At 39.2% G+C, this 15,409-nt stretch overlaps 1 protein-coding gene across 1 annotated transcript in view; it reads left to right on the top strand.

Moving 5' to 3' along the window:
• CDK19 (cyclin dependent kinase 19) overlaps window positions 1-15,409 on the top strand; it is a 92,575-nt gene that overhangs the window by 53,351 nt on the left and 23,815 nt on the right. Inside the window, 2 exon segments of the mRNA XM_081343678.1 lie at window positions 7,801-7,858; window positions 10,802-10,933. Coding sequence (XP_081199804.1) covers window positions 7,801-7,858; window positions 10,802-10,933 — 190 coding nt within the window.

Below are 15,409 nucleotides of genomic sequence, written 5' to 3'. Positions count from 1 at the left end.
AGAATCACCACACATTATAAAATTGAGTTTTCATATTTCAAGCTTCTAAGTGCCAAACTTAACCTTCAAATTGCATGTTTAGATCTTGTATTATACTTTTCTTTTACATGGATCATTCCTAAATAATTAGGTTGAGACTGTAGTATTGCTGGCTGAGTCTAACTTTTATTTTTTCCCATCCTGCTATTTGTCATGCTCATTTATTGAGTAGTGGTTTTCAAAAAGAACCAAGATAAAAATAAGCCCCCCCTTTTAAAGAAAATAATAAATGAGACTATGATCTATGATCCTTATTCTTTTACTTTTATATTGTCCCCCTTATACATTTATATTTCAGGCACTTACACTGATTCATTCTAACTAAGTAGTTCAGAAGACATGATACGAAGGTGGCAAGCCTTCCAGTATTTTACTAATCTTCCTTTTAGTTAAAACTGTGTCCCAGGGTTTGTTTGTTTTTTAATTAAAGTTAAGTCCAGGATCCAAACCGTAATGGATGTAAATGTACCAAGCACATGGCTGTCCTACTAAAACTCTCCTCTCCTTCTTTATACAAAATACAAAATGTTGTAAAGTAATACAAAAAAAGAGACGCTGAGGCTCTAGAAAGAGTGCAGAGAAGAGCAACAGATTATGAGGAGTCTGGAGGCTAAACCGTACAATGAACTATTGGGAGAATTAGGCATGTCTAATACACAGTGCCAGTGTATTCTGTCTGTATGCGCATTTGCACAATAATGATCACACAAGGCCTTATGTACAAGAGATGTTGAAATCCAGTGCATTAAGTCCATGATACATTTACCATGTTAAAGCCAGTGGCTTAATTTATCAAATAATATCTGTGCCATGTTAAATAATCATACAACTGTTGAAGGAAAAGTCTTCATCATGATTCAGTCTAAGCCGGGAATAAACAACATGGTGACTGCTGTAGAAAGAAGGTTGCAGTTTATTGAAGAGCAGAGCCAGACAGAAAGATGGCTCTGGAAGAAAAGAGAGAGAGCACATGTAGGGAGTGGGTTTTTATACCCTCTGGGGCTCTTGAGGGTGTTTCTTGTTCCAATTTGAGGCTTTGTATTTCCTGTGTCATGTATTTTGACCTGAGTCTGGGTGTGCCCCTTGACATCTGTGGGTTAATCCTATTATGTCCTGTGTTAGAGTTTGGGTGGGGTATGTAGATTTTTGGTGTCTTTGTCTTCCTAAACTTCTAGCTGGAGGCCTCCAACCTTCCTGGATTATTTACATCTGCATTTCTACAGAGCTGGTTTCTGCTTGTGGGAGGGAGAGTTAGGGCTATTAAGAAAAAACGGCATGCTTTTCTGCCTCTTTAAGCTCTTTTGAGGAAATATAATATTTTGCCCTTTTAATATTTCCTGCTCTGGGGAGCTGACTTCCCACACAACCATTATTGATTATTCATTTTCATCGGCCAAGATTATGTTATGAGGATCTGTATTTTTAAGGATCTCTGTTACCCTGGTGCAAACTATTATTGAGTGTTTAAAACCTTTTTTTTAAATTGGATTTTCTCTTTAGGAGAGGGTGTTTCCCTAATTTCAGTTTTAGTTTTTTGCAAGTATCTCAGCAATGTTTATACTTTTCAGAGTTAATTTACCATACAAATATTTTCATGTATGATAATGAGTCCTTGCAATATGGTCTCATAATATAATATATAAGGCAATGCAACACATATTTTTTTATAAAAACATGCATGGACAACAGCACTATGCTAAAGAGATTTTTTTCCCCTCATGGGAATGTCAAATCTCAAAAGAATTATATTCTAGATAAGCCTGGGAACAGTAAGAGTTACTAAATGCTAGCATTCTGTTGTCCATTGTTTCTCTTATCATTTAATCGGGTGTGTTCCTCTCATTCAAAACTGCAGACAGCTTTACTTCTGTTTGTTTTTGCTGGCTCCCTTCTGACTTTCTCCTTACTAAAAGAATTGATCACACTGAGCTGATGCAGTAGCAATGTTCATATGGATTGATTTCTTTTTTTTTAAAATGTTAAATGAGTTTTATTTAAGAGCGTGTCATAATTGCCTTTGTGTTTTCTTTCTCTGTGAGATGTTTATATATTGTCAATGTCTGCTAATCTGAATGGAGTGATTACATAATCAATTCAATGTTTACATCTCTCAGGATTTTGTTTTAAATTGCAACATGTATATTTTTCCCCCCACAGCAAATATTGTATTTATTTTTGATCTTGTTCATTCTGCATTATATCTTTACTGGATAGTCAAACCCTATGTTTTAGTCTCAGTTGGAATCTCTTTGTTCAATTTTTATTCCTGATAATTTAAACATGAAATTCCAAAACTTTGTTTCTATAGCAACTAGCATGGCTTACTCCAGGGCTAGCATTTTCTTTTAAGTAAGGATGAAAACCAGCAAGACCCATCTGTAAGCAGAATGTTTATTGCTAAGCAGAAAAAATTCCTTCACTCTCTTATTATATCCAAATGCCCTCAAATCTGTTTTCTGTACATTTAGGAGGACAGAAATAGAGGACACTCCTACAAAACGGAATATGCCCTAATTTTAGTGATGACTTTCATAAAAGAATAACTATTTTGAGTGAATTTAAATCTTCAGACTCAAAATCAGATGAATTGCACATGCACCAGATTTGAACATATTTTTTTCTTTTTTTCTCAACAAAGTTTTCACTGAGAGCAGACAATATTAGAAGTCATACTAGATCTGATTCCTTCTAGGTCATGTTCGCATTTGTTTGTGAAACTTCTTCAAATTTATATTTATTTGTATATCTCTTTTCTATATAACTTTTGAGAACATGCATGTACAGAGGTAGTCCTCGACTTATAACCATTCATTTCATGATCAAAGTTACAACAGCACTGGGAAAAGTGACTTATGACCAATTTTCACACTTATGACTGTTGCCGCACCCCATGGTCACGTGATCTAAATTCAGGTGCTTGGCCCCTGGGGTGTATTTTTGACAGTTGGGCTGTCCCAGGATCATGTGATCACTATTAGTAGCCTTCCCAGCCGGCTTCTGACAAACAGTCAATGGGGGAACCAGATTTGCTTAATGACCAAATGATTCACTTAACAACTGTGGCAAGAAAGGTCATAAAATGGGGTAAAACTCTCTTACCAACTGCCTTGCTTAGCAGTGGAAATTTTGGGCTCAATTGTGGTTGTAAGTCAAGGACTACCTGTAGTTAATAGTATCTTAGAAATGTGGTCTCAAAAAATATGCTTTCTCTAACAGTTTTGTCATACCAATTGATCAGACTATTCTCCTTGTTTGGGGCACAAGCCCTGCAAGATTGAATTTACAAGGAAGCATTCTCTGCCATTGCCCTCTTTTTCTGAAATACTGTGCTTTTAGAAATGTGAGGGCCCCCTGCACACTGGGAATTCAATAAAGCCATTAACATTTGGCTATTTCAGCAAGCCTGAGAGACTTGAAAGATAGCATGGTTCATTCCTGTTGGGAAATATTTGTGAGTTTCCTGATGCTCCCTCCTTCCCCCCCTCCCCATTTTGATTGTAATTGTTGCTTTGTTATCATTTGGTATTTTTAATCTGGCTACTGCATGAAGTACGTGAGCCCCTCAGAGTCCATTTTTAATTGGAGAGGCGTATAAATGTAGCAGATAATTAAACAATGAAAAGCTCAGTTCTTCGTATCTTCTGCTTCTCTTTGTATCCCTTACTCTGTTCTGACAAACGTAAGGTTGTGTTGGTGCCTTCAGGAGTGGAATGTTTCATAAATATTAAGTAGAGCCCGAGAAACATTAGGAGTTTTGATTTATGTAGCAGAATACCTTTGGAAGGTATCTAAAAGAGAGAAATAAGGATGGGAACAGAGACTTTGCAGGAAAGGGGGATTTCTAAATGGTAAGATAAAGGCCAAATTACAAAGTGAATCAGAAGAAACTGGTCAAGGAGAGATTAGAGTGGGGGTGGGGATGAAAAAGGAGAGATTACATAATAGAAAACTTGCCTGGGAAAGGAATTTCTGAGTGCCATAGTGACTTTAATAGCCGTTCATTGTTCAGGTAAGATCCAAAGTGTTTCTCAACCCCAGCTACTTTAAAATGTGTGGATTTAAAATTCCCTGCCCAGGGAATTTTGGTAGTTGAAGTCCACATATCTTAAAATTGCTAATACGGAATATTAGCAGGTAGTCCTCAACTTGCGACTACAATTGAACCCAGAATTTGTGTTGCTAAGTGAGACATATGTTAAGAGAATTTGCCCCTTTATATGACCCTGCCACAGTTGTTAAGTGAATTACTGCAGTTAGATTACTGACACAGTTGTTAAATGAATCTGGCTTCCCTATTGATTTTTGTTAGGAGGTCGCAAAAGCTGATCCTATGACCCCAGGACACTGCAGCCGTCATAAACCGACTCATGAAGGAGGCCACACCCTTGACCTTGTTTTCTTGTCTGGACGGTGGTTAGATGATCTTGGTGGGGGCTCTCCAATTATTATGCCCCTGTCATGGACCGATCATCATCTCCTGCGGCTGGTCTTCCGTTTTGCCACCCCCCGCCGTGGGTGCTTGGAACCACTTAAATGGTACCGCCCCAGACGCTTAATGGATCCCCAGAGGTTCCAGGCGGCGCTGGGGTCCCCACCTGCCTCCCTCGCTCACAGCTCGGCCGAGGCCTTAGTGGAAGCCTGGGAAAGGACGGCCACTGAGGCCCTTGACCGAGTTGTACCCTTGCGGCCCCTGACCCGGTGCAGATCCCGTCGGGCTCCATGGTTTTCTGCGGAGCTCCGGGAGATGAAGCGTCGGAGACGGGGCCTAGAGAGCGGTTGGAGGTCCAGCCGATCCGAACCCGACCGATTGCGACTAAGAGCCTTTATTAGGTCTTATCTCGCTGCAATTAGGGAGGCGAGGTCCAACCACTTCGCCACCCTTATTGCGTCCGCAGATAATCGCCCGGCTGCCCTGTTTAGGGTGACTCGCTCCCTCCTAAATCAGGAGGTGAGGGAGGATCCCTTGCAGGGACGTGCCGAGGAGTTTAACCAACATCTGTCGGACAAAATCGCTCGGATTCGGACCGGTTTGGACTCTGACTGGGCAGAGTCTGACGATCAGGACACGGGTGGTCTTGTCGATATCATCTGGGAGGAGTTTGATTCTGTGACTCCGGAGGAAGTGGACAGGATCATGGGGAGGCTGAGCACCACCACATGTTTACTGGACCCGTGCCCTTCCTGGCTGGTTTATGCAGCCAGGGAGAGGACACGCAGCTGGTTCCAGGCAGTTATATCGGCTTCTTTGAGTGAGGGTATCTTCCCCACCGTCTTGAAGGAGGCGGTGGTGAGGCCTCTCCTCAAGAAGCCTGCTCTGGACCCGGCTGTATTGAACAACTTTCGTCCTGTCTCCAACCTTCGCTTTCTTGCGAAGGTTGTTGAGAGTGTGGTGGCGCATCAGCTCCCTCTGGTCCTGGATGAAGCGGATTATCTAGACCCGTACCAATCGGGTTTCAGGCCCGGGCACAGCACGGAGACGGCATTGGTCGCGCTGGTGAATGATCTCTGGAGGGCTCGGGACAGGGGGCATTCCTCTGTCCTAGTCCTATTAGACCTCTCGGCGGCTTTCGATACCATCGACCATGGTATCTTGCTGCGGCGTCTCAGGGGATTGGGAGTGGGAGGCACAGTTTTACAGTGGTTCTCCTCCTATCTCTTGGGACGTTCGCAGTCGGTGTTGGCAGGGGGGCAGAGGTCGACCGCGAGGTCTCTCATTTGTGGAGTTCCTCAGGGGTCGGTCCTCTCGCCTCTCCTGTTCAACATCTACATGAAGCCGCTGGGTGAGATCATTCGTGGCTTTGGAGTTGGGTATCATCAGTACGCTGATGATACCCAACTTTTCTTTTCGACCCCAAACCACCCCAGTGATGCCCTCAACGTGATGTCCCGTTGCCTGGAGGCGGTTCGGGTCTGGATGGGGAGGAACAGACTCCAGCTCAACCCCGACAAGACTGAGTGGCTTTGCATATCTTCATCCCGGGTTTATTCGGACATTCCACCTCTAGCTATGGGGGGTGAATTATTACCCCCCGTAGATAGGGCTCGCAACTTGGGGGTCCTCCTAGATTCACGGCTCGCCTTGGAAGATCATATAGGAGCCGTGACTAGGGGGGCCTTCGCACAGGTTCGCCTGGTGCGTCAGTTGCGGCCCTATCTTAGCCGGGATGATCTATGCACGGTCACTCATGCGCTCGTGTCCTCTCGTCTGGACTACTGCAACGCTCTCTACATGGGGCTGCCCTTGAGGACCACTCGGAAGCTCCAACTGGTACAGAATGCAGCCGCGAGAGTGGTGTTGGGAGTCTCCCGATACTCCCACGTTACACCTCTGCTCCGTGAGCTGCATTGGTTGCCAGTTGTCTTCCGGGTGAGATTCAAGGTACTGGTAACGGTATTCAAAGCACTCCATGGCATGGGGCCGGAGTACCTCAGGGAACATCTGCTGCCGGCATCAAGCTCCCTGCGCCCTGTGCGTTCCCACAGAGAGGGCCTCCTCAGGGTGCCACCGATCAGAGAATGTCGATTGGTGGCCCCCAGGGGGAGATCCTTCTCTGTGGGCGCTCCGGAGCTGTGGAATCAGCTACCGGTAGAGCTCCGGACGGCGCCCGATCTTCGCTCCTTTCGTCGCGATCTCAAGACATTTTTGTTTGTACAAGCCGGCCTAGCCTGAGGGGGGGGTGTTGGGGTTGTTTTATCTTTCGCTTTTTAATTTTTCTGGGGGTTTTTAGCGTTGTATTTATATTGTTTTTAACTAGGGCAATTGTTTAATCTTTTTTAATGTTTGTATTTGCTATTTTATTCTGCCCTGTGAACCGCCCTGAGTCCTCAGGGAGAAGGGCGGTATATAAATGTTATTAAATTAAAAATTAAATTAAATATGAGTCAGTTGCCAAATGTCAGAATTTTGTTCATGTGACCATGGGGATGCTGCAACCATCATAAATGTGAGAAATGGTCAGAAGTCACTTTTCCCAGTGGTCACTAAACAAACTGTTGTAAATCAAAGACTATCTGTATTGGAAAAAATGAGAGTCATGAACAGTTTGGAATCTGACAGGGAATCTTCCACATAAAGAAAAATGTGCAGATTATAGTCAGAGCAATTAAAGTTAGTTTTAGGATCCAAAATCAGCTACAAGCCCAAAATAAAAATAAATTGATTTCTTCCAGTTGAAGGAAAAACAGGGCTGGCTGTACTTTCCTCAACAGAGAAACACTGTTCATAGATCACATATTTCAGTTGTCAGTCAAAGAGTGACAATGTGTTGTCTTTAATTCAAGAGACTAGAGAGAGATTTAAGCATTTCTAGGATACCATTTTTTATTTCAATAAAACATTTGTCAGATAAGTTGGAGTCTGAGAGGCCAACATGGGTAGTTATGAAGAGATAAAACAGAGGTAACAATTTCAATAGAGATTTTGAAACTGAAGTCAGATTTATTAGCTGCATAGATTTATTGTAGTGTAGATAACATGAAGTATTTGTTAACATGTATTTTCCCTCTTAAAACAGTTATTTTCATTTAAGCTATATTGAAAGAATGTTTAACAATATGGTTGTTTCAAGCAGTTTCATATAAAATAAAACAGAATAATTCTATTTCTATATTGTAAAGAAATCTACATTATATAAAATTTTAAATAATGTCAAGGCAGGAAAGTGCCCGATTGTGCATTATAAACCTTTTATATGTAAACTTATACCATTAAATTAATATGTAATACGTGAGATATATGGATATTTTGCTTTCATTTCCCAGAAACCAGCAAATATTCTAGTAATGGGAGAAGGTCCTGAAAGAGGAAGAGTTAAGATAGGTAAGTTTTATAATTACCCATATTTATAAATTTAATTGTAATAGAACTTAACAGAAATCCAAAGCAAAGCATCTCAGTCACACTTACTTACAGATGGTATAGATAGTTGGGTCTAAAGGAAAGCTTGTAGGAGAATGTGAGAAAGGAAAATGACTTTCCTGTATCCATTCAGGAGCCTCCAGAATTCAGCTGAATGTGGTAAGAGGTGGGTAAGTAAGGTATCAAATAATATGGGAGAAAGTCCCATATTCTCAGGAGAACAGTAGCAACTTGTACTTCATTTAGAGACAATACCAGCTGCGCTGGTATACGGAGTAAGTGCAAAAACAAACATTTAGAATTATTCAATTATTATAAAATATATAATAAGTTGCTAAGATAGATTGTTATTACCTCTAAAATTTCTAGGCTACTTCCAAACCCCCCAGAAATATCTAATAGAAAGTCTACCATGGGTAAAATGCAGATGAGAAACTTCTGTGTATATTAATAGCAGGAAACTGTTTGGAGTGATTGATGTATGAACCAGTTTTGAGTATATGAATAGGAATAGATTCTACTGAAGCTATAATAAAAATACATGTTAAAGACTGGTGTTACCAGTTTCTCTGGCTCTTGGAGCCACTGAAAGTGAGCAATTAAAACTGTGTATACTTCTTCAGCTATGACTGAATGTTTAAAAGCTTGACTCTGTGGGTAAAGTTTGCTTTTTCTTTGGATCGGTAGGAAAACCTGCCAGATCTCAAAATTTGTTACTTGCCTATCTCTACAGAGCAATTTATAGCAGAATGGTACAAGCTGTTTACTTGAGATTAATTATTAGTTATCGTGATTCTTCATTCCAGACACCGCAATAGATCATTACTCTCCAGATATTAAACTGCATATTCATTAACTTGCTTATTGTGAAAATTCATAGACATTAAACGACTACATTAGCTTTTTTATTAGTTTTAATGAAGTCATATTTGCACAAAAGATGTTTTTGCTGCAATATACAGAAATTCAAGTCTCTTTCTGTGACTTTGGGATTTAAATTCAAGGCCTTTTCTCCATGTTTTTCGAGTCAATGGAAATTTGGCCATTCACTTCATGGTTTTGAGATCAATACTGATAAACTGGTTCACTCTGACCTGAGACTCAACCTGTTCCTGCTTTACCAGTTTCATTTTTAATGTATACTTTTATATTTAACATGCTTTTTAATTGATTATGTCAATAGCAAAAAAAGACAAAATTGCCAGTAAAATGTTTCGTGGCACAGACGCTACTTTTTTCCTGCAAAAATGTCATTCATCAATCAGAACTGTGAATGTGAAAAAATCTCAAAGTAATAATGTACTACATTCCATAATGAGATGTATGTAGCACCTAGGTTGAGACACAATTCACTTGTGTTTAGTATAGAACATAAATGCTTTTAAACTCCCTTCTAACCAAATGTTGCCATTTTGAGGCCTAACAGCAGTACAAACCAAGGTGTAAACTGTATTTTATTCTTAACACCTGCTTACATCAGCCTTTACATCAGTCCTTACCAGTACATCTCATTTGCCTTGCTTTATTCAAAACTGCATTTGTAAATTGTTCAGAAAGCTCATTTAGTGTAAAATAGAGAAGCCAGATTTTTTTTCTGTCAGATGCCTATTAAATTGTACAAAACCACTCATATTTGGATTAAATTGGTTTCCAGTGTGTTGCTCAGATCCTTTCATGGTACTGTTTTTTTATCTATAAAGTTCCAGAGCTGTTGGTAACCAACAACTGTGTTACTTATAGACGTTATCAGTCTCACTTAATAATTTTTTTAAAAATTCCATTTATATCCCGCCCTTCTCCGAAGACTCAGGGCGGCTTACAAGCTTAGCAGTAGCCTTCATTCTATGTATATGCCTGCTTATTAGGGCTTTCACACACACCCCAAGCGGCATTATTACAAAGTCAGCTTAATTGCCCCCAACAATCTGGGTCCTCATTTTACCTACCTCGGAAGGATGGAAGGCTGAGTCAACCTTGAGCCTGGTGGGATGCGAACCTGCACTAATTGCAGGCAGCTGGTGTTATTTCAGGAGGCATTAGCCCACTGCTCCACCAAGGCTCTTATTTACAGACATTTCTAACATTCTCTTTTCACTTTGTCACTATGGGGTACTGAGTGTAGATTAATCAGAAAGAAATAAATTTCAACAACTGTAGAATTAGGCTGCAGCATAACAAAGTTAGCAAAAGTGAAGGGGTTCTGAATACTTTCTGAATGCTTGTAGGTGCTTCATTTTTGCTCTGCATGCCATGAAGCATATTTTTGGTCCTGACTGTCATGAACATCAGCCTTTTATGTATTTTATGTTAGATATTAAAATCTTTGACACTATAAGTTTTATATCAAGTCTATTAATCTGAACAAGAATATGAATTTGTTTTAATAATAATGAAGTGTTTGGACTTGCACAAATCAGTTATATTTCTAATAGCTACCCAGAATATTTCTTTTGGCCTATGTTATGACATATTTGATATAATATAGTAAATCATGGTGTTGTTCAAGTCAACATACATGTTCAGAAGCACTCATGTTCAATTTATGATGTTAAGGGAGTGGCAGTAGGGAATGTTTGTAGCTCCTAACGGATGAAATGCATTTGTAATTAAAATTTTTGAGTATGTTCAGGATTGTCAGCAATGTTAGCATATTGTACATGAAAATACATTGTTTGGGATGTGGAGTAAGCAAAAAAAAAGGTGTGTGGGGGGGAAGAAATAAACTAGCTAATATCCTCAAACAGTTCCAATAGGAAAGTTCTAGATGTGTCAGCAATGTAAGATTGTGTACTTCACCTAGCTTTGAGATCAGTCAGGCATTGATAATATCAGGAATAGCAGTATAGAAGAATTTACTTTAGAAAAGTTTTGTTTGGTGTAATACAGATACTGGTTATTTTGCAGCTGATATGGGTTTTGCAAGGCTATTCAATTCTCCTCTTAAGCCGCTGGCAGACCTTGACCCAGTTGTGGTGACATTTTGGTATAGAGCTCCAGAATTGTTACTTGGGGCAAGGCACTACACAAAGGCAATTGGTAAGTGTTTTGATTTAAAAAATATAGCTCAATAATTATCAGAATTATCAATGTGCAGAATAAATGTAAGAGTTATAAAGCTATTAAATAGACCAATATTTTAAATTATCTACTCCATTTCAGAAATAAAATTCAGTTTTGTTAATTCATACAAACTAAAGCATGCCATATTTCAAGTACCACTATTTGAGGATGTTTCACAAATATTTTGACTGTGTTTCTATCAGACTTAATTGCTTTTTATTCCAAAAGTATCCAACTGCCATTTCCTTTCCTGGTCTCCTGGTGTAAAAGATCCTGTGTTTTAGGCCATCTCTATCCAGAAACCTTCTGTATCTGCAGGAAAAAGAGCAAAATGTTCTTATCAAATCATTTCCTCTGCCTACTTTCACCAATCTGGGTTGTCCAAATGGACTGCAGCTTCCAGGTTCTCCAGCCAGCATCAGCCCTTGAGAATTCTCGGGTTGCAGTTCTGACAAATTTTGATGGTGCCTGGTTGAAGACGATTTTGCTTTTGCCGATAATTTTAAAACCTTGCAGGAGTTGAACAGTTGAAGAATATACTATGCTGATGCAGCCGTATAAAGTCATGTTCCTATAATGGTCACTTAGTAACCATCTTCTGTTTTATCTATCAATTTTATTTGATTGACTGAACTGCCTGAACCCTGCAGAACCATTATCTACATTAATTACATCACTGCTGTCAGAGATCATCCTCCTTTGTTGTTAGCTATCTCATATATTTAATTCCCTTGGCTTATTATTTCTCATTCCTTTTCCACACTCAGCGTTGCATTGTTTTCCTGGGAAAGAATAGCCCATGGGTATGATTCTCTGAGGGATTAATATACATAAAAAAATGTTCAGGAATGACATAGAGACAGCTAAACAGTGAGGGAACCTGTGGCACAGATAGTCTCTCTTACTTGGGTTGTAAAAATGCAGAATTCTGAATGTCCTTCAGGTCCCCCTATTTCTTCAATATATTCAGGTTCTTCTATTTCTATTTCTATGATCTATTAATGAAATCAGTATACATGCTTTAGAGACACTGCCATTGAACACTCTTGCCAGTGTATAAATGTATTAGTAATTCTTATTTCTAAAAGCAGAAATACGTATGTGGGAAAAGAAGGACCAAACAATTTTTTTAAAAATTTCCCATCTCCATTCTGTCATGCTTCTTTTCTCGTTGTCCATGCTCTTTTCAAAGCAGCATTATTATAAATGTGATCCTGTGTACATGTACAGAATATTGAACTTAAATATGAGACATGGGTAATTTTCCTCTATTCCAAATCCTGAATCCTAGTGGTTAAGAAATATTCTATGTGTAAAATAGTCTTGTTTCACTAATCTTGTACTTTTAAGAAATATTTAAATGTTCTTTGGGATAGGGAGAGAATGATTTTCCAGTTTCTTTGCTTGCCTTTCTTTTCTTATTGGTTCTATGTTTCTAATCTTCCAAGATCAGGAAAAAAAATCATTTACCGGTATAGGTCTACTCTGAACATTCTTATTATCCTTGAATACGCCAGAGCTATGTCCTTTACTGAAAAATAACCAAAGTTTGTCTGAAAAATACTAACTTTCTTTCAGCAGTTAGTTAGGGGAATGGGAACAGTTTAACTTCCAGAGGTCTCATGTTCCCACTCAAGGTCATTAGAGATGAGCCTAGCATGTTTTTTGGTAGAAGACTTAATATTAGACTTAATATTTCTTCCTTGCTTGTAGAGGAACTTACTTCCCTTCAATGTTTTAAATTCAGCTGTGTGTTATTTAATTTCTTCTTCGTTGCATATTCCACTGTAACAGCCAACTTGCAATTGCTAAAGCATATGAGAATGGAAGAATAAGGTATAAACATTTGATATTACCCACATCAGACACAGACAAGCAAATCCACTCTTGAAAAGTCGAAGTCAACAACTTTATTGTGTTCTATCTATATTACAAGATTCTCTGCAGACTGCTTGCCTTCCCAAGTGGGAACAACTAGATAAGGTTCCATGGAACGCGGGGGGATGGGGGGCACAGACCTGTGCCTCTTGTGGCTACACAAGGACTCAAGGCTAGTTCGCTGTTTGATCCCTTCTCCCTGCCTGACTGGGAATTTCCCATAAATACAGTAATATAACTCACATGTCAGCCCTTGGGTCACTTGAATATACTGTGTTAATCTATTTCTTTTCCTAAATAAAATGAGAACATTGGGCCTGTCTTCTGATACCCAGAAAAATACTTCATAATAAGTCAAACTATTGTACTTGATCAATGCATTCTCCAACACTGTCAGTTCTTACTGGAATAGGAAATTTATATCTTCTGATTCGCTGTTGTAGAAAGCAATCAAACATAGAGGACTTGAAGGACAGAAGGAAGAGCCACTATCAAGGAAACAGTCAGATAAGTGGGCTTGAGCCCAGACCAAGAAAATAATTTGAGAAAATTTCTCAGACAAGCCCTAGATAACATGGGGGGAGACACACACTGACCTTGAGATAACAAGGTTGCTATTGGCCCTACAAGGTAAAGCAGACTTTAGAACCAATGCCATATAGGTCAACACTATTTTTACTGTGACTACTATAATAACAATCTTGCAAGTCTGAATGTGTTTTTGCCAGCATCTAACTTTATTGTCTGAAGGTAGGAGCAGCTTGAGACATTTTCTCGAGTTATTTTCTTGGCCCAGGGTCATCTGCTGCTCTTTTTGTTTACTTATTTAAAAGATACACCCACTACCCTTTGGGTGAGGTTTCAGAATTACATGCAGAAACAAGATAATATTTTAAATATGTAAAATGCAGTCATTGGTAAGGGGAATGAAACAAAGATATAGAATGCAGTTGAACAGGACTAAATTGGACAAAAAGAGGTGAAAGCTAATTATCAAGCTTATTTTGGGAGGGTGAAGGTAACAAAGAATAATTTTTCACTAATGTTGAATTGTTCACAGTTTTATCCTGCAGGGACTTTTCAAATACTTTTTATAGACTAATTAAAGGGGGAAAATCCCAGCTGAACTCTTGATTACCTGTTGAACATGTTTGCTATGGATAAGATTGCTTAGAGTGCCATGATCTGGACTTCATGACTCATGCAAGCCATTATTGTTGAAAAGTTTGTGAAGCAGCCACATGAGCCTAATAAATGATGTGACTGCTTCAACAGTTCAAAGAGAGATGCTTTGTGTACATTCCCAAAACACCTCTTTACAACAAATTGTACAACCATAGTATCTTTATTTCTCTTCAGAAGACTTGTGATCAATTTCTTCAGCAGTCCTGTGAAAGTTTCCTTCTTAATATACTTTCATTGTCAAGTTCTATCCAATTTGGTAAATTCAGAAATATTGTACAGCAATTGCTTTTCTTCTCAGGCTTTGGGCTTGATCTGCAGATATTAATATTTAATCTGCACTTGGCCATAGAGCTCACTGATGATTTTGGATCAGTCACTCAATCTCAGCCCAGCCTATGTTATCAGGTTACTGTTGTGAGGATGAAATTAGGGGAAACTTCATATAAAAAGCCTTGAACTGTTAGAGACAGGAGAGATTTAAATCCTTCATTCATATATTGGTTCATTGAATTCCTTTAACTTGTACTTAGTTGATCTGGCACATGGAAAATGAAGCATTTCAGAAAATATAATCTATTAATTCGAGTATCCAATTTAGCAATTTAAATTTGCCCTTCCAGAGTTTCAAAATTAGATTTTGTTTTCACACTAATGATGCTGGTATGCAGTCTGATTTCTCCTATATCTCCACCCTATGTCTATTAGCTGTAATGAATGTGCAGAAATTCTATTTCATGAGATCCAGACACAGAAAGATTAAAAAGACACATTAGCAGATCTGTTCATCTAGATAATGGGCAGAAACAATTGAAGCCCAGAAAAATAAGAGGCCAAGAAACCAATCAAGAAGGTCAGTATCCCCTCAGGGCTTTAAAAATGGGAAAGACAACCTCCATTTTGTCTTTGCTTTTGTCTTCAGTATTTTTCCCCCATTAAGGCTGGCTGAAGACAAGGTAAGAGCAAAGCCTCTAGTCTAGACAGCAATTACCAAGCTGGATACCAAGTATTGCCTCTAGACAGCAGTTACCAAGTGAATTTGGACAGCAAGCTATCACCAGTGGGGCTGGTTGTAGTATAGATCTTGCTCTTGTGAGAAGCAGGTGGGAGAGAAAGAGTTCAATTTATGTGAAAAAGGTAGGTGTTTTTACCCCTGAGTAGTGCTAAACTTCTTGAACTCCACATGGTTTTTTCTTCTTTAGCTCAACAGCTATTTGGGGCTTGATAATTTTGTTTTATGGGCTGAGATCTAGGTTATGTGAATCTGTTTTGGAGTGCGTGCATTTGTTGAGATCCAGGATCTGAGAGCAGCTAGCTCATTCCTTTCAGAAAATAACTGTCTATTCCTTTTTTCCCCTTTCAAACTTTGTTCTACCGGTAGGTCTTGAACCT

Source organism: Vipera berus (assembly GCF_964194415.1).
Source record: "Vipera berus genome assembly, chromosome: 1".
Classification (NCBI taxonomy): domain Eukaryota; kingdom Metazoa; phylum Chordata; class Lepidosauria; order Squamata; family Viperidae; genus Vipera; species Vipera berus.
This window is presented reverse-complemented; position numbering and strand designations above follow the sequence as displayed.